Raw genomic sequence first — 21,874 nt, 5'->3', positions numbered from 1 at the left:
CTCAAGCCTCTTCGAGGACCCTGCCTTACAGCTCTCCAAAAGCTAAACCTTTGGGCATGCTCAAAACCAACCAAGTCAAGATCAACCAAACGTTATCTGTGCTGATGTGCCAGCTTAAAGAGTACCAGGTGCATCTTGGTGTCACCAACTAATGACTCATGTGACCCTTTCAACAATCACATCCCATCCAACAGGATGATTATTTACCACAAATGAGATGCTGAGGGATAGAGAAGCTGAGTAATTTGACCAGAGCTATACAGTGAATATTTGGGAGAACCAGGATTCCAATCCTAATTTTCTGTCTCTAAAGCCCGAGCCCTTAACCTATGAGCTAGAACAATCTCCAGGTAGATCAGTGACCACCCTAAGAAAAACCAGCAACCTGGAAGAAACATTTCCTTGAATCTTTGGGTGAGTTCTAAGGTCTCTGCATCTTCCCCTTTCCACATTTTGTAAGTGTGGCCCAACCAAGGCTCAGAAGACACATTATAAGGAAAATGTGGTTTCCCCACAACCCTCTAAAACATTCTTCTGGATTTCCTGGATTGCAGGGATGGCCACATTCATGTCAAGAGCTAGCATCATCAAGGGTACAAATGAGCCCAGCACTCTCACCTGGCTGGCCAGCTGGTTGGCTGTCTTGGCCCTTTGGTAGGCAGGTGTGATCATGGCTGGGAAGCTTCCTTTTCCTTGTGGCTGTTCATAGTCTTCTGTATAGCCCTGCTGAAGAACCACAGAGGCATGACAACCACCCAGTCCTGGCGTGAGAACTCACAAAACTGCAACAACGTCAGTGTCGCTGGACTCATCCCATTCATGGGAAACAATCGCTGGGGTAAGTTGGGACATGGTCCTTGAATAACACCATCAAGACTGAGGACCCATATTCTCCAAGTCAAAGGGGGTCACCCCAGTGTTTGTATCATATTAGGAGGAGCCTGGCACAATTCTCTTGGCTGCCCTTGTATCATAACACGGCCAGGAGACTCGGCTGAAACCTATCTCCAGGGAGAATTCTACAGCACAGGAAAGGAGATGGCTCATTTTTCCTCCTTAGTTTCTGAGCAACCCGAGGGTTAACTTTTCTAATGAGAGACATGACGTCATAACTTTCTCTTGCTTCTGTTTTCCAAAGGAACAAATTACAAAAACTAACAGTAATTTCACAAGTAGGGTCTTCAATGGGGCACTCCTGGGGTGAGCCATCAGCACTGGCTCCTCCTGGAACAAGAGGAGAATTTGTCTCATTCTTTTCTATCTTCCAGAGGCCCCTGTATTCTTCACTTCTTCACCCGACATGGCTTTGATCTCTGCTCTGTCACTACAGTGACTTTTCTCTGACTCTGACCTCCCTGGCTACTGGCTAGAGAGAGCCTTGTAGGACAAGAAGACCCAGAATCCAGGTTCTTCCCATCACCTCCAGACCCTTAACTTAATCACACCTGCACAGTGTCTCTATCGTGTGAGTGATGGGATCCACAGAGTGGGACGTGGAAATCCTGGGGAGAGAGGCATTGTAGCTCGACTACCCTCTTCCTAGCTTTTCTTGTCTTAAGCACTTTCCCTGGCTTACTGTGTAGCTCTATTTAGAGGGCGGGATGGCTCCCTTAGAGATGGAGTATGGCTGTCAAAAGGAGGTCACTAGGGACCAGTGTTTGAAGGTTATGTCTACTTCAGGTTCTAGACTGATTTCTCTGCCTCCTCAAAGACACAGTGAACAAATCACTGATTGAGGTCCCTGCATCCATCAGACAAAATCAAACATCCCCCTTTGTTTCTGTCAGGTGTTTTTGCCACGGTGACAAGTGGCAGGTGTTCTGTCTATCACAATCTTAAAAATGAAGGAAAATAGATGTATAACACAGATCATTGTCCACTGCCTGTAAGTGGTTCATAAGTCCTTACCTCACCCAGAGACTGAGCTTCAACCATCCTTACGATCTCAGGGTCTGGCAGAGCTCCTGGACACCAAGTGCTCCCTTCTCCATACCCCGGCCAATAGTCTCTCTATGAAGAAAGAAAGCAGGAACATGCATCCAGATGTATTCCCTGCATGCTTGACTGTCCAACACACACACACACACACACACACACACACACACACACACACACACACACACACACCAGTCCACCCCACATTCCCCCCAGTCCACCACTACACTCTGCACTTACACTCCCCTCAGCCAGCCCACATGTTTTCTAGCCTATCCCACACTCTCCAAGTTCACCCCACACTACGCAGCCCACCCCACACTCTCCAGCCCACTCCACACTCTCCCCTACCCACCCCCACCCCACCCCCACCCCCACCCCCGCAACCCCCACACTCCCCAGGGGTTCTTCACTGTGAAGATAGTCTGTTCTCTAAAAGACAGTTGCCCCTACATGCTAGGACTCAGACTAGAAAAAGACCTAACATCTTGAATAACCCAATTCCCTGAGATCTTCTGTGTTACAGAAACCTTCCAAATGCAATAAAACATTTCTTTGCTCCTCTATTCATTAAGACTAGGCAGGGAGAAGTCCCCATAGGCTGAGGTAAGTCAGCTTTGCCCAGGAAAACTTCAAAAGCCAACTACTTATTTTGTATCTGAAGATTGCCAATGGGAAAAGCAAAGGAAAAAGAAAAAATTTTTTTTTCTTTGAAAATATTTTGCTGTAAAACTTCAGGAATAAAACAAAGAAAGTAAACAGCAACTAGAAAACATTTGCATGCTTACACATACTTTAGGGAAAATAAAGCATTTTAAGGCGACCTGTAAGAGAGCAATTGACAACCTCAGTGAAAATTAAAAGGCAGTACACTAGGACATTAAGACCACATTTTCCATTATGGGTCCTAGGGAAGCAACTGCTGTAGCCAAAGAAAAGTAAACTGTTGCAACTTTATCATTTGTAAGAGCAGACAGCCCTGCCTACCAATAAGGTGACACCCTCCATCTGGTCTCAATTGTGCATCCTTGACACCCATCCGTACAGCTCAAAAGAGTGCTGATATACAAATAGTTCTCAAGAGTCTGTGGAGCCAGGTGGTGGTGGCACACACCTTTAATCCCAGCACTCAGGAGACAGAGACAGATGGATCTCTGTAAGTTCAAGACCAACCTGGTCTACAAGAGCTAGCTCAGGATAGCCTTCAAAGCCACAGAGAAACCCTGTCTCGAAAAAGGGTCTGTGGGATGGAAAGAAAATGAAAACAGCCAGAAAATAATGCACACTGGTTAATGAAAAAATACATTGGCATATAATTATAATAGCCCATATTCTAACATCTTTGCATTTATCTGTTCTTTAATCTTCACAATAGCCCTGTGGGTTAACATGTTTTTTTAAGTTTACTTTATAGGTGATAAAAATTGCTTTCTGGTTTGATTTGAGGCTCTTTCTCCACAGGAAGGAACTTATGACACACATGGACCTGGCACTGTGACCTGGTCAGCATACCAGGGCCAGAGAGGTCGCTGGCACGAGAGGCATCCTACTCCTCTTCTGAATACTGATGTTTATATCCACAGATTAGGGATGCCCTCAGCCTTCATCACACGTGCAGCGGTTAAGGCACAGACTTATAACCGGTCCAAGCTCCAGGAATAAATGACAGTAGATTTACAGCCCAAAATGCATCTATATCACCCCCTCCAAGCGTCAAGGAAAATCACAGGAAATGGGGAAGAAAGAATGTAAGAGCTGGAGGATGAGAAAATGGGCCACCATAAAACAAACAAAGTCTCTTGCAGCTTGGTGTGGTGGTGCATGCCTTTAATCCCAGAGTTTAGGAGGCACAGGCAGCCTGGTTAACAGAGCAAGCTCCAGGACAGCCAGGGCTACACAGAGAAACCCTGTCTGGCGGTAGAGGAGATGTCTCTCCAACCTAGTTCTCAGGACTCACTACAGTTGCTATCTGCACAAGACTGGTCCCTGCAACATTACACCATGGAAGGGAAGAACCCATGATGTCACATCCTTCCCTGAGGGACCATTAGCCATTAATGGTTGTTGGGTGAGGAAGTATCATTTTCTTCAGCGGTGTAGCTACTGAGTGTAGTCCACACTCCAGTAAACAACCTCCCACTCACGCTCATGCCTGTAATGTCAATTAAACTCTGTGAGTGAGTGAGTGAGTGAGTGAGTGAGTGAGTGAGTGAGTGAGTGAGTCTGTCTGTCTGTCTGTCTGTCTCTCTCTCTCTCTCTCACACACACACACACACAGAGAGAGAGGAGAGAGAGAGAGAGAGAGAGAGAGAGAGAGAGAGAGGAAATCAGGAAAGTAGGAAGGTGACTTGAGAGGGCTTTCAGTGCATGAGATAATAGGGGCACAATAATGACTAAAATTCATTATATGCGTGTATAATATGTGTACGTACAAAATTATAATTCAAAACTAAGAATTAAATTTTAAAAAGAGTGGCTAAGTAACTCAGCTCAGGACCTTTGGGAAGGTAGTAGGTGTGCCCAAAAGTAAGTACTAGAAGTTAGAGAAGGACAGGACATTGAGAGACAGGTATCTGATTGATAGACACCAATAGGGGATGGTTATAAACAGAAATATCAGACAGATAGGAGTGCACAGTAAATTCTAGAAGGCTAGCTGCAAGATTAGCCAGGTGGGCCCTGGAACTGAGTGAACTGGGATTGGAGACAAAGAGTTAGCTCTATTCGCATTAGATTCTTTTACATTGAGAATATGCAAATACTCAGAATAAAAGCCTAGGGATATTTAAGGAGCAGGTCATCAACAGACAGGCCAGAAGAAGGTAGGTCAGGGACATCCAAGAAACTGTGTGACTGATTGGCACACTGGACTGGGGACAAGAAATATGGAAGAGGGGAACCCGTGCCAGTGGCTTCCTTAGACGTGGTAAAATGGTGATCTTCTTTTGATAGTCTGTATCCTTTTCTCCTTCCAACTCACCTCACTCATCAGTGGTTGCTTGCTAGGTGTGCCTGCTCCCTCCTTGGACTTCATGTCCCAGTGGAAAACGGATTTAAACTGCTCACCATCCTGGCCACTGATCTGCACAGTGTGAAAGTGTGGTCAGTAACAGTTCCTTCCATCAGAGAAGGGAGAGAAAATAAGGGAAGCACAGCTGAATCGGGGCAGTTCTCCCAAGGCTCAGCTAGGAGGCATCTTAGCGGTATCACAAAGCTCATGCGTTATGGGTCCCACTGTGGCCTCGTTTGTGCCACCAGCCAGGTGACATGGATTGAATTCCTGTAAAGCTCTGGTGCTCTATTGAGCGGTGCAATTAAAAAGCTAGAGGTGGCTCAGCTTCTGAAGGCACTTGCCACCAAGTCTGATGGCCGGAGCTCAATCCCCAGAGCTCCCCTGAGTTGCCTTCTAACCTCTATGTGCACACCCAGGCACACATGCACACACACACACACACACACACACACACACACACACACACACACCCCCTATCTAGTCTTCAGCCATTTAGCTGTAATTGAGTGTACAAACACCAATCTCTCCAACATGTGACCACAACAGCATTCTTTCCACATTGAACTGCACTGGTGTTTGTTTTGTTTTGTTTTGTAAGTGACCACACATGAGCAACTCATTGCCAGACTCTGTGTTCTCACTCAGTGGTGTGTCTTTGTGTCTGTCCACTAAATGACTAGATATTACTTTTATAGTAAATCTTGAGAACTGGTAGACTAAGATCTTCTGTTCTAAAAATTTCTCTGTTCTAAAAATGGGAGCCCTCCAATTTTCACATCACCATCACAGGCAATCGGCAGTATCTATAAATCACACCGTGATTGCAACTGTGATGGCAAAGATACGAGGTACAGATGTCATGTCCACATTCAGATGGGTTTGGGGAAATGCAAAGGTTCTTAAAGAGAACTGTGGCAGGACTCACCCACCATAAGAGAAAAATCAACGAGTTCTTAGGGCCAAAGCCAAGATATCACAATTTGTTGGATCAGAGATGGGGCCACTAAACTTCAGGTTTTACAAGCTGAAGGTTAAATCCCCAGTTTTACAGACAATGGAGAAACAAGGGCAGAGAAAAATATTTAAACCTAGGAATTCCAGTTTCCTGTCAAGGGCACTTTCTGTCTTTGACTTCCCAGGCCTGCTGCTGATTAATGCCTGGTGCAGACCCACAGGTGGCAATCAGTGCATGACTGGGATAGCTTTGCACACGTCACTCACTGGGCTTGGAGAGTCCATTGTGAGCAGAACGGAGCCTCAAAATGGGTTTCTGATACATAGGCCCAGGTAAGCCCCTGTATTGAGGGACTCCTTGAGCATGGCAGGACATTTCACAGCAACCTTAGTTCTTACCCACCAGATACGATAATTCCTCCCTCCCAATGTGACAGTGGCAAATGTCCCCAGTCAGTAAATGCTGTCCTACATGGGTCAAACTACCCTGCTGGAGAACCGTGACTTAAGGAATAAGCAACATGTGGCCAAAACAAGAGGCCACTTTCAGGAAGCTGCCTTGCTGCCCTTGCCCAACTCTGTAAGCCCTGAGTGACAGTCACAACCACACTGGGGAGTAAGTGAGGGGGACAGCCAAAGGCTGCAGATGCCACTGCCGATGCTGAGTAAGGTCATTCTGAATAGAAGTGAGCTGCCAGGTAACTTTTCTAGAAATTCCATCCACTCTGAGAAAATAGGAAGTTCTAGCTTAATAAATATTCATTTTTTAGAGTGACATTTGTGAAGCAGAAAATCATAGCTCTGTGGCAAAGGCCAGCTTAAAGTCTTTATCCAAAGTCCCCGTCACCACCGTCACTGGAATACATTTTTCCTTCCTTCCTTTTGAAATTTTTAGCATATAAGCAATGCATTTATCTCTTTTTGAATTGGCCATGTCTCTCAGAGAGGTGGAAAGGCAGTGTTGAAAAATTCATTCATCACATGCCCTAGGGTAGTTCAAAGATTTGAGGCCTAGAAGGGCATGATTCTTCATTTCAATTTTCCTAATGAAAAAATAGGAGAATGGGGTCCTAATAATAAATTGTTTATACGTACACACACTATACACACCATACATGCATGCACACACATACACATGTACATAACATACACAACTGTACATGTGCACACATGTTTTGTATCCATGAACAAAAATTCATGCTGCAATATTCCAGTATACACAGGAATATAACTTGCACACACACACACACACACACACACACACACACACAGAAAAATCTACACATGCATACATGCACACCACATATATATACACTTGTGTATCTATACACACATACCACAAACATACAATACACACAGTGTGTGCATTTACATAGCAGTGCATATACCATGTGCCTGTATGTTCATGCATGCCTAGTCACACTTGCCAGCACCCATATACACACTGCCCATGTGCAAACATGAATTTGTACACATTGTCACATAGTCATATGGATGCAAACAAACAGACACACTCGGGCATTCTGGGAAACTGGCATTCCTGCCTATGGTCTGAAAGAGAATGACAGATGACCCTAGCATCCTTCCAGATTAGGTCTGCCACACACAGTTAAAAGGAAATGAGCCCACTGCTACCCAGGGAAAGGTACACGCTGCACCGCATGCTTCATTGCGTAACCGTGAGGTAGCCCTGCCGGCTGAGGCTTGAGGGGAAGCTGGGAAATGGCAGACGGCATAGGACACTTTACACAGAGTGTGACACACACCAACAGTATTCTGAGGGCAAGTAGTTCTCCCTGTACACAACTGCAGAACCATCTGGATACATGAAGTTTGGATCTTCCTGGCTTTTGTAGTTTGTTGCCTTCTGGGTATGTGCACAAGTGGGCCAGTAATATGGACTCTATGGCCAGACAGATCCAGATTTGTACACAGAGATCTGGATGGAATTGTGCAGGTTGTATGATGTCTCTGAGCCTCAGGCTCCTCTCTAGGAGAATGGGATAAGAATAATATCTGCTCCCCTGGGTTACAATGTGTATAGAGTGATGTGAGCAGTGCCACACACACTTGTTAAATACAAACTCAATGCAGAGCACTTGGGGAGCACTTAAGGAAGTCTGGAAACAGTGGCTGCAGCGCCAAATGCTGCAAGGGCAGCAGCATTAACATACTTTCTCAGTTCAGTCCAGTGAGCACCAGAGTCGGTGCAAATGGGCGATACCAGGAAGGGACTCTGGGGTGAAGAGATTACTAGAGAGTCCTCCACCTGCTGGGTAATTCCTAAGTTTAGAAACAGCAGTGTCTCATGGGCCTGGCAAGAGAAGGCCAATGATTCATCATATTAATAGATTCGATGGCTCCAGCAGCTGGATGGGTGACAGCTGGATGGGCTCGCTGTTGGCCATACGCACGCACCATCCTGGTCTGCCTAGCCCTCTCACCCACCTCCCAAAGCAAACTTCATTTCTCAAAATATCTCCGAGCTATTCTCCACAACGGGGAGTGGTGAGGTTATAGATGATTGTAAGCCACTATTCAGCTCAAGGAAGCTCTGGAGCGTGAAGTTGGAGGGCTTTGGTTTTCTACTCCAAACAGAGGAGGGAGAGAAAGAAGGGCTCTTTGTCCTATGCATTAACTTCCTATTATTATATGAAGCGATACCACTGTGGCCTGGCCTCTAAGGTTACGGTAGGACAAAGGGCAGCATTAGCCATCAGTCACTAACAAGCACTTTGCGTGTGTATGAGGAGGAAGTGAACTGATCTGTGTATAGACCGAAATGCCTAAAAATCAGCAGGACTCTGAGCCCAGGGATTCCCTAACAGCTATTGCAAAATGCAAAGCTGAGTGACTTACCCCACCCGTGGCTGCCACAGGCTTCTTCAGAGTTATGTTTAAAGGCGTGCGGTAGACACTAGTGAAAGTGTTGTTCTTAGGGTTATGGCTGCAAATGTAATGCAAATCAAAATTAGAAAAGTGCTTGATCCAAGGGGACAAGTGACATCTTAGAACACTGGTCTCTTAAGAGGGAGGAGCACAAAACTCAAGAATTCAGCTCTTGACTTCCCACTGAATCTTACCCCTCAAAAACTCATACCAAGTAAATTCCACACATGTAACATGGAGATGGGTTTCCACTGAGGATGGTCATGGATCTGGACACCATGTAAGAGAAACGTTTTAAGCTCCTGTCTACCCATATCTTCAGTAGTTACACTGGCACACAGTTACAGTGGGTGGAGCTGGTCTTTCGCCTAAAGTCCCACGTTGGGGCTCTTCCGTGACTAGCTATGAGTGACACTTTGGGGGAGGGAGTGCTTAGAGTCCAGCCTGGAGCTTAGAACCCGATCCCCCAGTGGCTACTTGTTGAAAACCAGAAATCAAGCTGTAGCAGCCGGTTATCAGACACTTACGCGTGACAGTATGGCTTTTTCTGATGACTCACGAAGTTATTAACGGAAAGCATCATCTTGCAGACTTCACAGTGGAAACACGCCTTGTGCCATGTCTGAGAGACACAGAAAAGATCCAGCCGTTAGTGGTGTTCCTCCAGATTCGGGGCTCAAAAAACGTTAGGGTAAAAAGTTGAGAATTGCGGATAAAGTGAAACTAAAATTCATGAGCTATGCACACGAGAAGAGCATGTTGAAATGAAACAGTTTTCTTCTTGAATCAGCACAGGAGACATAGAAATGAGCAGAACCTGAGGAGGCAGACTGCTTCCTCCCTCGTGAGAGGACACATGTCCCAAAGACCATAGACGATCCCTACTGACCTGGTCTATACAGCTGATCTTCTCAGCAGGGTAAACGCCATAGCCACATCTAGAGCAGGCCTGCACATTCATCTTGGAGTATGGGAGACAGAGAGAAGCAACAGGCAAGATCAAGAGCTTCTCGCGCCTTCAAAATCCCACCACTATGAAACTCCTCTGGACGGCTTGGGCCTTCAGAATCCACCTTCTATTTCCCTATGCTGACCTTCTGCTCTGGAGTCCCCAGCTGGTTGGTTTTAAAGCTGCCACTTACTCAAGGGACAATTTTGGCAACTCTGTCAGCACGCATGCGTCTGAGACAAGGTAGAGGTATTTCGAGCTGACATGCTTCTCAAAATAGAAAAGTTAACTCATGGCAGCATCATGTTTACATGGATAACCAAATCTTCTTGTGTGTGTGTGTGTGTGTGGTCAGACGCTTGGGCCTGGTGAGCACTAGCTAAGATCATACCCCAGAAAAGGAGCTTCAAGAATAGCCATATCAGCTCTGGGAATCAAATTAGAAAGGCTGGCTGCAGCGCCTCTGACTAATGCAGACAAGACAGCTCCCCAAAATATGGGGACAAAGGAGGATTGATTCACCCTCCTGGAATCATGAATGCCAGATTTGAATTTTATCTGCTTTGCAGTAACAAAAATAAGAACTTACTAAATACTCTTTGTGTTTAACTATTACTTGAATTCAGAAATATGTAAGGACAAGTAAGAATGCTTGGTGTTTGTCCTGGAATATTCCAAAAGGCCTTTCGGCTCATTCCCTTGCCTCAATGGTCCTAACAGGGGTGGCTTAGTGACAAAAATTCCTCCTCCTGACTTTGGGAAGTGTCCACTGCTTACAGCCAACCTTATGACTTCAGAGACACCCTCTCCAAAGTGACACCTCCCTTGTCCCCACCAGGACCTGACTGCTTTGAATGTCCTCTACCTGGTGTTTAATCTTACAGCAGTTATTGCCACCTGGAAACACTAAATGTAAATGATTCTATTGTTCAGAATTGTGTCACCTCCACCCAAATATAACACTATAGTCCATGTTGCAACTTCTGAGTTCCAGAGTCTAGAACAAGGACTGTCCTTGGTGCTCAGTTAGAGCTAGTGAACTAATGGGACAAACATAATGCTTATTCCAAAATGCCTACAAAGGCCAGATGTGAAGCCCTAGGCAACATCTCAGATGGATGAGTAAGTGTCCCATGCATAGCAGGCAACACTCCTCAGCCAACAGGTGCCAAAGATTATCATTTTCCCATGGAAGCCAGAAACCTGGATTTACACATGAAATTTCCTTTAAAACAATTTTTTAATAGAACACTGGGAGTGAAAACAGGGTTATAGTCAGTACTTTTACAGCAAGCTATCAGCTTGTGGCCTTTGGCCTCTCTTCCTGGAGTTAAGGCTAGGTGTGGTAAGGACGACCAGAGGAGGGGAGGAAGCTGCAAAGGATAAGAGGAAACTGGGGGGCGGGGGGCTGCCCAACCCCAGCACTGGGAGGGGACTTCCAACAGGAACTCCAGGCTCAGGTGCTTTCCTCTGTGAAACCACCAGCCTGGTAGCTGAATTGTCCCCAGCCAGCACAAGGGAACAGACCTGGGTTGCTTTGCTGTGTACCAGACTTCCCAAGCCTGACTTGGGGGTTAGGTGGGGACCTCAAACCAGGGGAACAAATCAGGGACAATTGTACTTATGGGAAAAGCTAGGATCATTTCTACCCTGTCAAAGGCTGACTGTACCACCCAGCTGTTCTAACTTCTCCGTCTCACTTGTGTAAACAAGGATAGCTGAAACGGGAGATGTTCAGTTTGATTTGTACAACTGGTTCGTGAGTTCAAGGGTAGTGGGGCAGTTTAAGGACATAGAAGTAAATACCTATTGCAAGGTAGACACAGGCCTCCTCTATGCCAAGTTTTAAGTGTGCCCTCCAAAGTATTTATGTCTTGGAAACTCTATCCCCATTGTGATATTGGGAGACGGAGTCTAACAAGCAGCAATTAGTGAATCAATGTCACCATGGAGACGCTGATGAGGCTGTCCCCTCTTTCCCTTCTCGTTCTTGCTCTCATTCCATCTGCCAAGGGGTGACACAGCAGCAAGCTGCTTCCAGATGTCGGTGTCATGCCCTCAGCCAGTCTGCTCTGCAGTATGAGTCAAAAGTTGTTCATGATGAAATAAGTGGTGACCCTGAAGTATTACTGTAGTTGTAGGAAATGGGATAAGACAAGAGGTTCTGCACTTGGCTCATACCAGTCTTCTCTAGTTTTCTTTCTTAGTCCAAGCTCTGGCCCCTTGACTCCAGGCGTGACACCTTGACTATCAGGCCGCCAAGCTCGGGAGCACAGTGGGTTCCTCTGACCTCAGAGAGTGGTCCAGATAATATGGGTCTTAGCATAGGTTCTCCAGACAACAGAGGCTGAGGTAAAGGCCTGTGTTCAAGGACCTTATTTAGGGGGTATTTTCATTATTATAATTCAGGAATCAGAGTGAGGAGCCAGGAAATGAGGGGAAATAGTTGGCGTGAGATTGGTCCTCAAGGTGATCAGAACCCTTATCTAAAATGCTTGGGACCAGAAGTGTTTGGGGCTTCAGTTTCTATTTTAGCTTAGAATATTTACATATTTTAGGAGATGTCTTGGGTAAACAAGTCATTTTTTAAATATGAAACTCATGTTTTGTAATACCTTACATACACAGCCAGGAATGGAACGGAAACCTCAAAGCCTGTCCCCAATGACACATCTCCAACAAGGTCATACCTCATAATCCTTCCTAAGTAATTCCACTGACTGTCCACCGAATACTCAAATATATGATCCTATGGGGCCATTCCCATTCAAACCGTCACCCTCTTCAAAGGCATGACCCCAGGGACCCTCATCCTCCAACTGGATCCATCTCCCCATTCCTACCACTCTCAGTCTGCTCAGCTGGGGCTCCATCTACAGATTAATTCCCTCCTTATGTCAAAGCCCTCATGCCCTGATTGTCTCTGGAATGCTGTCTCAGACACACACAAGGGTGTGCTTTATTAATTCTCTATGACTCTCTCAATCCAATAAAACTGCAATTAAAATTTTGTCACACTATATGAATGGCTGCCAGAGGAAGCAGAGAGAGTTGGCCATCTGGTCTTGCCGGTGAAAGCTCACGAGTATTAATTCTCTGTGTGACAGAGGTCCCAGGGCAGCTCAGCCCTCCACACCAGCAGGAAAACGCCATGAAGCTGAAGGCCACGGGTACTGAGCCTTTGTTGGGATAATCTTTTTATACACCGTGTGAAGATGCATCTCTGCCCTTCCTCACCTGCCCAAGGCACCTTCTGATTGGTTTCATAAAGAGCTGAATGACCAATAGCTAAGCAGGAGAACATAGGTGGGACTTCCAGGCAGAGATTCGAACTCTGGGAAGGAATCTGAGGTGCAGGAGATTTGCCAGCCAGACTCAATGAAGTCAGACATATGATACTGAGAAGAGGTAACAAGCCACATGGCAAAACATGTACTAATATAAGCATTGTATATTAATATAAATGTGTTATATAGTATGTAAAATTAATATGATATAATATAAACATAAAATTAATTAATACAAATTAATTTAAGTTTTAAGAGCTACTTGGGAACAAGCCTAAGCTAAGGCCAAGCTTTCATACTTAATAAAAAATCTCCATGTCATTATTTGGGAGCTGGCAGCCCAAAGTAAGACAAATACTTATATCCATGTGATGATGGCCAGTGCCCATAGAACCAAGACTGGGCTGGCACGGAAAGACACAGTCTCTCCCACCCTGTGTACACACAAGTAAGGTTGAGAGGGGAGGGGTCTGCTTCACTATCCAGTCAGCAGAGTCTAGCACTTGGGTCTGATGACGGACACAGTGCTGTCTCCCCTTGGTGGGAAGCTGTTGCTGTAATTTTCTTTCCAGCCAGATCCCATAGCTGCTTCAGCCCCAAATAAATACACAGAGACATATATTAATTTATAATCTGTTGGCTGATGGCTAGGGCTTCTTATTGGCTAGCTCTGTCTTAACTTTTAACCTATAACTACTAATCTATGTATTCCTACCTGGCCTTATCTTACATGAGAATGCCTGGCACGGAATCTTATCTTCCCATCTCTCCATGGCATCTCCTTCCACTCTCCCTCTGCCTATCTTTCCCAGAATTCTCCTCGTCTCCTTGCCCCACCTGTCTTCCTGCCTCTATTGGCTATTGGCTAAACAGTGTTTTATTCATCAACCAATAGGAGAAATATATATACAGAAGGACATCCCTTCAGGATGCTTCTGCCAACACCATCCACTTGGCTTTGGCGTCAGGTCTTGACGCACAGGTCAATGTAAACCTCTGCAGGCTTAGCTGGACATTAACGACCGTGTTCGTGATGTGGCAAGGGGGGTCCTTTGGACTTAGCACGCCATTCTTTATTCATCCCGTTGAGGATGGACCCCTTGTTTCACCTAATCAAGGCCTTTTACACCTTGACTGAGTCACCAGAACACCGAGTGCTTCTCCTTACCTCCAAGTCAGTTTCTCGCTCTCTTTGGGACTACACAGTGTCAGGACAGCTACTGATCATTATTGCTTAGATTAGCTTCCCGTCCCATGCTAGGGGTTTATGTTGGTCTTGCTTTTAGGCTTCCCTCAAATTGGAACTTGAAGCAGGAACTTGGGTGCAGGGAAATACTTAAGAGTTGGCAGGGGTAAGGGTTTGAGGAGAACGGGTCAGGGAAAGTCAGTAAACTGTATGTCCTGTGCTCATTGCTGCCATGGACGGCTGAGACTAAGTGTTGCTGGGGATTCTTTGGGGAACTGTATAGAACATGCCTCAGAAATGTGCCACAGACATTGGCCGGGCTCTGGCTTCTGACCTGCTCTCTCTGTCTCTCCCCAAATCTAAGCTCATACAATATGTAGATGATATTTTACTTTGCAGCCTGTCCTTGGAAGTTAGCCAGACTGACACCTCCTCTCTTCTAAATTTCCTGTCCAGCAGGGGTTATAGAGTCTTACCTTCTAAGATCCAACTCTACTCCTCAGGTCACCTACTTAGGACTAATCATTACCCCAACTCACAAAGCTATTACCTTAGACAGAAAAAAACCTAATCCAGTCTCTTGCAGTTCCTTCTACTAAAGAGGAGATTTTATCGTTTCTAGGAACAGCTGGCTTCTTACGCTCCTGGATCCTCCTCTTACTCTCTCCTTGCTCGTCCCCTATATGAGGCAGCTCTTGGATCTCCACATGAACCTCTTCTTAACCCTGTTACTAAGCCCTTTCCAAAACTCGAACAGGCTCTTCTCCAGGCCCCAGCCCTTCATCTCCCAGACTTAACTTGTCCTTTCTCCCTCTATGTAGCAGAAAAGGAGGGGATGCCCTTGGAGTTTTAGCCACCAACTAGGACCTTCCTTTGCACCTGTAACATATCTATCAAAGAAACTAGACCTAACTACCCAAGGGTGGGCACCCTGCATATGTGTTTAGCAGCTCCTTATTCATGAATCAAAGAAACTAACCTTTGGGTCACCCATCACTGTCTTCTCCCACCACAACCTGTCTCATCTCCTAACCTACAGAGGCTTACAAACTCTATCTCCTTCTCGAGTTCTTTCCTACAGGTGAGGCTGGTAGAAGATGCCACACTTACTTTCCAATCCTGCCCACCCCTCAGTATCTCAAATTTTTTACCTCAACCCGAAGCTAACTATTCTCCATCTCATTCCTGCATTGAAACCTTAGAGGAACTATTGCCCCATCCTTCACACATACAAGGGGGCACACTACCTCAGGCCACCTATACCTGGTACACAGATGGCAGCTCCTTTTTACATGAGGGGACCCATAGAGCAGGCTATGGCATAGTGTCAGATACCAGGGTGTTGGATGCACGGGCACTCCCGGCCCACACTACTAACCAGCAGGCTGAAGTGATAGCTCTCACCCATGCCTTCCAATTAGCACACGGACAATCCCTAAATGTTTACCCAGACTCCAAATATGATTTCCTCCTGTCCCACACTGCTATCTGGAAAGAGTGAGGGCTACTTAATAGGAAAGGAGGATCCATAACCAGCTCAGGTCATAGTATAGCCATGCTAAAGGCCTCTCACCTACCCAAAGTTATAGGTATTATTCACTGCCAGTCTCATTAGACTGACAGCTCCATTATCTCTAAGGGCAACAACCGGGCTGATGAAGCAGCTAGGGCTGCAGCCCTCTGAGGCCCAGATCTACCCAACCCACCACAGGGAGTTCATACACTGCAACCCACATCCTCACAGCCACCTCCTGACATTGGACAAATTCTGTCCTATTTACACCAGCTCTTCCACCCTAACAGGAAGGCTCTCTCTCAGTTTGTCAAGGCTCACCTCCAGCGCAGCCCTGAGGACTTGCATTTCTTAAGAACTATCACTGCCTCTTGTAAAACCTGTCAGATGTCAGACCCTAACTCCAGTATCGTAGCCCCCCTTTTTCCACCCACCAGGCCAGGGGCTCTCTCCCAGAGACTGACTGGCAACTTGACTTTATCCACATGCCCACAGTCAGTTAAATACCTCCTGGTACTAGTGGATACCTTCTCGGGCTGGGTAGAGGCATTTCCAACCACTAACAAGAAAGCCCAGACAGTCTCTGACATCCTTCTCAGGGAAATTATCCCCTGGTTTGGGATTCCAGCCTCTCTTCAGTCAGACAATAGTCCTGAGTTCACCTCTCAGATCTCCCCAACCCTATCTAAATCTCTCAACATCCCTTGGCGTTTTCATATCCTCTATCACCCCCAGTCCTCAGGGAAGGTAGAGCAAACTAACCGTTCTTTTTTTTTTTTTTTTTTTTTTTTTTTTTTGGTGTTTTTGAAACAGGGTTTCTCTGTGGCTTTGGAGTCTATCCTGGAACTAACTCTTGTAGACCAGGCTGGTCTCCAGCTCACAGAGATCCGCCTGCCTCTGCCTCCTGAGTGCTGGGACTAAAGGCGTGCACCACCACTGCCCAGCAAACTAACTGTTCTTTAAAGAATGTTCTTGTTAAAATGTCACAGGAACTTCACCTTGACTGGGTAAAGCTCTTGCCTCTGGCTCTTTTCAGGCTCAGGGCTCTCCCCAAATGACCCCTTTTCATCTCACCCTTTGAACTCATGTGTGGGCGCCCAGTTCTGACACCTGGTCTCGCACCTAAAGCCCTCCCCCTGGCCATCTGCTTACACTCTACTTCATCGTCTCTGCTCCCTCCTATGGGCTTTACTGACCACTCCCTACCTCGACCATGCGCCAACCCCTGTACATCTCCAGTTAATATCGGGATCAGGTGCTTCTCTCTCCTCCAGACCAACACCCCTCATCCCTGTACCCTAAATGGCCAGGCCCATTCAAGGTGATTCTTGTCACTCCAACAGCTGCTAATCCACTGGATTCACTCATCTCACCTCCAACCCTTTACTTCTCCACCTGAGGCTCACCCCTCACACACAGCAACTGCAACAGGACCCTGTTCCTTAAGCTTCGGAGGACACCTGGATCAACTACTTTGCCTCCTGTTTCAGAAGAAATAGGCTCCACTCCTACAACCACACCCTGCCAGACTGGGAACCCCATACGCCTTCCTTCCTGCCCTCAGGATGATCTAAACTCTCCTGTTTCTAATTACACCCTGCTCACCAATCTCCTATGTATTCCTCAATAACTCACTTAAAACTTCTAATTCAACCTATTAGCTGTTGTTACAGGAATGCCAGCCAGAAGCCACGGATCTAGAGACACAAAGACCACCAAACATTTGTGCCTCCTGAGTAAAGGTAACCAGAAAAATTCCATACAGCCTAGATACGATCAAAACTACAAGCTCAAAGTTATGGTGCTTTTTTTTATTGTGACTCTGATGTAAATGTGCTGCCAATGAGTCTAATACTTACATTTTCAACAACTAAAAGCAAGTTCCAGGGAGCAGAATTGGACCCATCCAAACAGGTCAGATTCACTCCAAATAAATATTATTCAACCTCCTCCCCCCACCCCGTCGTCCTGGGATTCCCTTCCCTCGTCTTGGGACCCCTTGGAAACCCCTCCCTCATCTTATAATCCTCCCCTCAAGTACCAGGACCTAAGAAAAAAATTTTCTAAACCTAACTTTGTCCTCTACTCTAACATTTCACCAGATCTACAGAGATGCCAGAGTTCCAAATAGCCAGGACTTCGATGGAGCAGCCAGCTACCCCAGGACATGGCAACACCCAGCTTTCTCAGGTCCCCCAAAGATGGTCAACACCCGCTAGGTCAACAGGAAGCAGTCTTGAGAACTCAACACCCTTATTGCCTAACTTGCCATGCCCAACTCCCCACCATTTTTAATAATAAGAGGTGAGATTGTTGGAACTAAAACACCAGGCTGCCCCCAGCCCTCTGACAATGGGTGGGGCATGCACAGTGACGTAGCCATGTCTTCTCCACGTCACTCGTTAGGCAGTACAGAGCTGTGTAAGAACTCTGCGCATGCCGGAGGACTCAGGACTCGGTGGGCATGTGTGGGCTTTCCCTTTTAAGCTCGCACCCTTCCCGCCCCACTCTCTCTCCCTGTCTCCGGTTGGCCTCCATCTACCCACTCTTTCCCTTTCTACCAACAAAACCCCCAGTGGGTTTGTTGATTCAAGGTTCTTGTTTCATACCATTCACTGCAGCAAAATAACAATACCTGGCTCTGCCTCCCAAGTGCTGGAGCTCTTATTTTAATCTGTTTCTCTTTGCCTACATTTCGCTTTGGAACTTTTTATCTTTCTTTCTGTATGTCCTACTTCCCAGCTTCTCGTGTCTGGCTGGTGGCTGCCTGGCCCTGGGCATGTCCTTCTTTTTCTCCCTCATTCTCTCCTCCTCCTCCTTCTCTCTCTCCCAAGCCTAGATCTCTCCTCCTCCTCTGTCTGCCCACCAGCCCCATCCATCCCTCTACTGACTACTATTGGCCATTCTGCTTTTTATTAGCTCTATCAGGTGCCTTAGGCAGGGAAAGTGAACAGATGCAACACATCTTTGCATGGTTAAATATACATCCTTACATATTAAACAGATGCAGCATTGTACCATGAATAAATAAATGACCCAAAGACTGATATTGGGGCTCAAAATTCAAGCTGAATATCAGAAAAACAAAGCAGCCGGCCATCAGCTCTTACCTCTACCTCAGGCTGAAAGGGCTGTTCCACACATGAGCTCTTCACCAAGTCTCAGACTGCTGCCTCTCCCCAGTGTGGCTGGAGAATGAAAAGCCTCTCTGAGACCTTGCTTCTGTCTTATATATTTTCCTAATGTTGGGATTAAAGGTGTGAGCTATAATTCTCTTTTAGACTGATTCACTCTTGTGTAGATCTGGGGGGCCTTGGACTCACAGAGATCTGTCTACCTCTTAATCCTGAGTCCTAGTATTAAAGGTGTGAACCACCACCTCCTAGCTTCTGGCTGCTGGGATTGAAGGGGTGTGTGCCAGGCTTCTGTGGCTTGTGGCTGACTTTGCTTTCTGAATCTTCAGCTTTAATAAATCATAAATAATATATCACCACACAGCATAAACAAATGTAATATTCTGCAACAATGCAACACATCCTTGCCCAGTCAAAACAACATTCCACAACACCTGGCTCCTTCACCCAGCTTGAACGAGGGCAACCTCTCAAAGCCTCATATTCTTTATCACCGAATGAGCAGAGATGAGCTGTTAAGGTCCCTTCCACATTTCAGGGCTAACCTGGAAAAGTCTAGGTTTACAATGTAGACAAATCGCAGTGCAATTTCACTTAATGGAATTCTTCATTTTTCAAAGGATTGCCAGTATCCCAGTAGAATTATCTTTTTTTTTTTTCTTTTTTGCTTTTTCAAGACAGGGTTTCTCTGTGTAGCTTGGATCCTGGCACTCACTCTGTAGACCAGGCTGGCCTTGAACTCACAGAGATCCGCCAGCCTCTGCCTCCCTAGTGCTGGGATTAAAGGCCTGTGCCACTAACACTGGGCTGCCAGTTGAATTATCTTAAAAAGCAAATCATCTTAGAGCAAGCCATGGCTTACCACAACATTTACCACAACAGTTCAAGGTCACAAGCATTAAATAAAAAGTAGGGCGGTCATATTAATGCACTTGCCCACATTGCTGGGGGGCTGCTGTCCAGATTCACTAGCTAGTCTGTCAGGTCTGTGCTTGGAAAGAGTGAGGCTTGAAGAAAGAAATACACAGAAGACAGGAGATAGCATTCGGTGAATACTGAACCGACCATGTTTCTCAAAGTCTTTTTATACCCCCATCAAAGGAGGGGGAGAAGGCAAAAGACTTTTTTATCAAGATACAAAAAAGAAGCAAGCACAATTACCTTCTCTATACCCAAAAAGTCAAGTAACTATCTCCTGAGTTAAGTATTCTGTTGTTCAGGAAGGACATTCAGCGACCACACCTTAGGCCAAATATCCTCTTATATTTACATTTTAGGCCAGACATCATTGTTGTTTCACCCTGGAAGAGCAAGGGCAGGCAAAAACCCTCTGACCTCAAGTCAAAATAGAATGGAGTCAGGTCTGTGGGTTCCCACATACTGAGAATTGCCAATTTTAATTATTCCCTCACACTTATCTGGGGTGAGTCTTTCTCGACATCCAAGAAGTGCCCATACCTGATAAGATTTCAGAGATGGTGCTGAAACTCTCAGGCTCAAGAAAAAGCAAAATAGAAAAAAAAAAAATAGCCCCGATGATTCTGACTCGAGACTTGCAGGCCCTAGAGGCAGGTATTTCTGGTATGCCCAAAACTACCGCTGCCCTCGGATAGTTCACCTCAGTGTGAATGAATTTAATTAGCGGTTCTGAGGACTCTGGGCTGAGGGAACCGGAAGCCTCTATGTTGGAAGCCCAGGTGGGTGGGTGACATGAGGATGTGCGTGCGCAGGTGTTGGAGGTGCCATGCAACAGGAACCTGTGGAGATGCACTGTCTGCTTCCTCGTGCCTAGTGCCTGGCACAGGGGAGGACACAAGAATGATTCTGGGAAGACACCAGACCAAGGCGACAGTTGCTGCATAGCATGGGATAGAGATGCCGATTGGGTTAGAGGAAGGGGAAATGACAAGACAGGAGCCGCATCGCTGAGGGCATGTCAAATCTTTGGGTCGATCTGCACTTTTGCAGTTTCCTCTTTCTCAGGGATGGCGCGGCACCGGGATCCCCGACTTTAGCGGGTTTAGAAACCCGGCTTAACGCGCGCGCCGTCGGGTGAGCGCCGGGAACTTTGCATAAAGTAGCGCGGGTGAGACAGTCCGGGGAGGGTGTGGCTGCGACTCGCCGGCCCCTCTCCTCGGGTGAAGGTGGCGGCCAACTTCGCAGAGAGCTGGACCCTGCGCACAGCTTTTCAGAGCACGTGACAGGTTGGCAGAGGGTAGCCCGGGGCTCACTTTCCTGGCGGCCCGGCGGTTCTACGGAGCGCGCGGGCTTCGTGCTGCGGAGGAGCGGGCGAGAGGGGCGGGCGGGCGGCGAGCGGGCGGGCGGGCGGCGAGCGGGCGGCGGGCGGGGTCGCCCAGACCTCACAGCGGGCTGGGCCGTGCACGTGGCGCGCTGCACGCTCTGCACGCGGCCGGCTTCGCAGCGCGTGTGGCCCGGGGCGGTCTGCGCGCGGGGCGGAAAGGGCTGTCCCCACGGCGGACCCGCGCGCGGCCAGCTTTCCCGGGCTTTGCGCGCAGCCCCGCCCGCCCCGCCCGCTCCTCCCCCTCGGGCTCACGGACTTTCACTTTCGCTTTCCCTAAAGCGGTCCCAGACCCCGGCCGAGGATCCGACGCTGCCGTGGACTCCCGCCCGCCACCGTGGGAACGGTAACTGGGGTCCCCACCGCGGCTCTCCCGCCCCCCTTCCCAGTGCTTCCTCCTGCGCGCGTCCCCGCCCCGGCTCCCCCTCCCCCCTCCCTCCCTCCGGCAGGCTCGCACAACTTGGCTGCTCGCAGGCTTTGCTAGGCTCGCCCCTCCCTCGGCCTCCCAGCTGGGGGTCTAGCGACATCCGGTGCCGTTCGGATGTGACGGGAAGGAGAAGGGACGTAGGGCCCTGGATAGGGTGGTTTGGCCTCAGGGGAAACTAACTTGTCAGACCGGCCGGGCCGCTTGGGCGCCTGGTCTGTGCAATGGGAATCTTGGGCGGTCCTGGCTGGCTTGCGCGCAGAGGAGGGAGTTAGGGTGCTCGGGTCTCTG

General features: G+C 47.4%; 2 protein-coding genes and 2 long non-coding RNA genes across 25 annotated transcripts in view; 3 read left to right on the top strand and 1 right to left on the bottom strand.

Moving 5' to 3' along the window:
- The window catches only part of LOC118238517, a 9,726-nt gene extending 5,987 nt beyond the window's left edge, over nt 1-3,739 (top strand). Inside the window, exon 2 of the long non-coding RNA XR_004768929.1 lies at nt 3,397-3,739. This is a non-coding gene — a long non-coding RNA (uncharacterized LOC118238517). The remainder of the gene's footprint in view (nt 1-3,396) is intronic.
- The window catches only part of Nrap (nebulin related anchoring protein), an 84,849-nt gene that overhangs the window by 62,745 nt on the left and 230 nt on the right, over nt 1-21,874 (bottom strand). For 13 of the 18 annotated variants that reach the window (XM_027406930.2, XM_027406937.2, XM_027406933.2 and 10 more), the window contains exons 1-6: nt 9,681-9,822; nt 9,319-9,413; nt 8,762-8,849; nt 4,916-5,017; nt 1,909-2,010; nt 619-726 (exon numbers count right to left, since the gene is read on the bottom strand). In XM_027406930.2, the coding sequence (XP_027262731.1) occupies nt 619-726; nt 1,909-2,010; nt 4,916-5,017; nt 8,762-8,849; nt 9,319-9,413; nt 9,681-9,752 (567 nt within the window). In that variant the 5' untranslated portion in view covers nt 9,753-9,822. Of the gene's footprint in view, nt 1-618; nt 727-1,908; nt 2,011-4,915; nt 5,018-8,761; nt 8,850-9,318; nt 9,414-9,680; nt 9,823-18,836; nt 18,915-20,318; nt 20,920-21,766; nt 21,868-21,874 lie in introns of those variants that run through there. The other 5 variants (XM_035441763.1, XM_027406941.2, XM_027406939.2 and 2 more) reach the window with 5 other exon arrangements.
- LOC118238046 lies at nt 9,848-18,481 on the top strand. Its single transcript, XR_004768928.1, has 3 exons — nt 9,848-9,983; nt 12,369-13,148; nt 17,388-18,481. It is a non-coding gene; the product is annotated as an uncharacterized LOC118238046 (long non-coding RNA).
- Nucleotides 20,924-21,874, top strand: part of Casp7 (caspase 7) — a 42,141-nt gene continuing 41,190 nt past the window's right edge. For 2 of the 5 annotated variants that reach the window (XM_027406947.2, XM_027406948.2), the window contains exons 1-2: nt 20,924-21,064; nt 21,442-21,505. The gene's annotated coding sequence lies outside the window, so the exon portion shown is untranslated. Of the gene's footprint in view, nt 21,065-21,352; nt 21,506-21,874 lie in introns of those variants that run through there. The other 3 variants (XM_027406950.2, XM_035441771.1, XM_027406949.2) reach the window with 3 other exon arrangements.

This window comes from Cricetulus griseus, chromosome 3 (genome assembly GCF_003668045.3).
Source record: "Cricetulus griseus strain 17A/GY chromosome 3, alternate assembly CriGri-PICRH-1.0, whole genome shotgun sequence".
In the NCBI taxonomy this organism is placed as follows: domain Eukaryota; kingdom Metazoa; phylum Chordata; class Mammalia; order Rodentia; family Cricetidae; genus Cricetulus; species Cricetulus griseus.
Note: the sequence above shows the minus strand (reverse complement) of the source record. Positions and strands in the feature narration are given on the sequence as shown.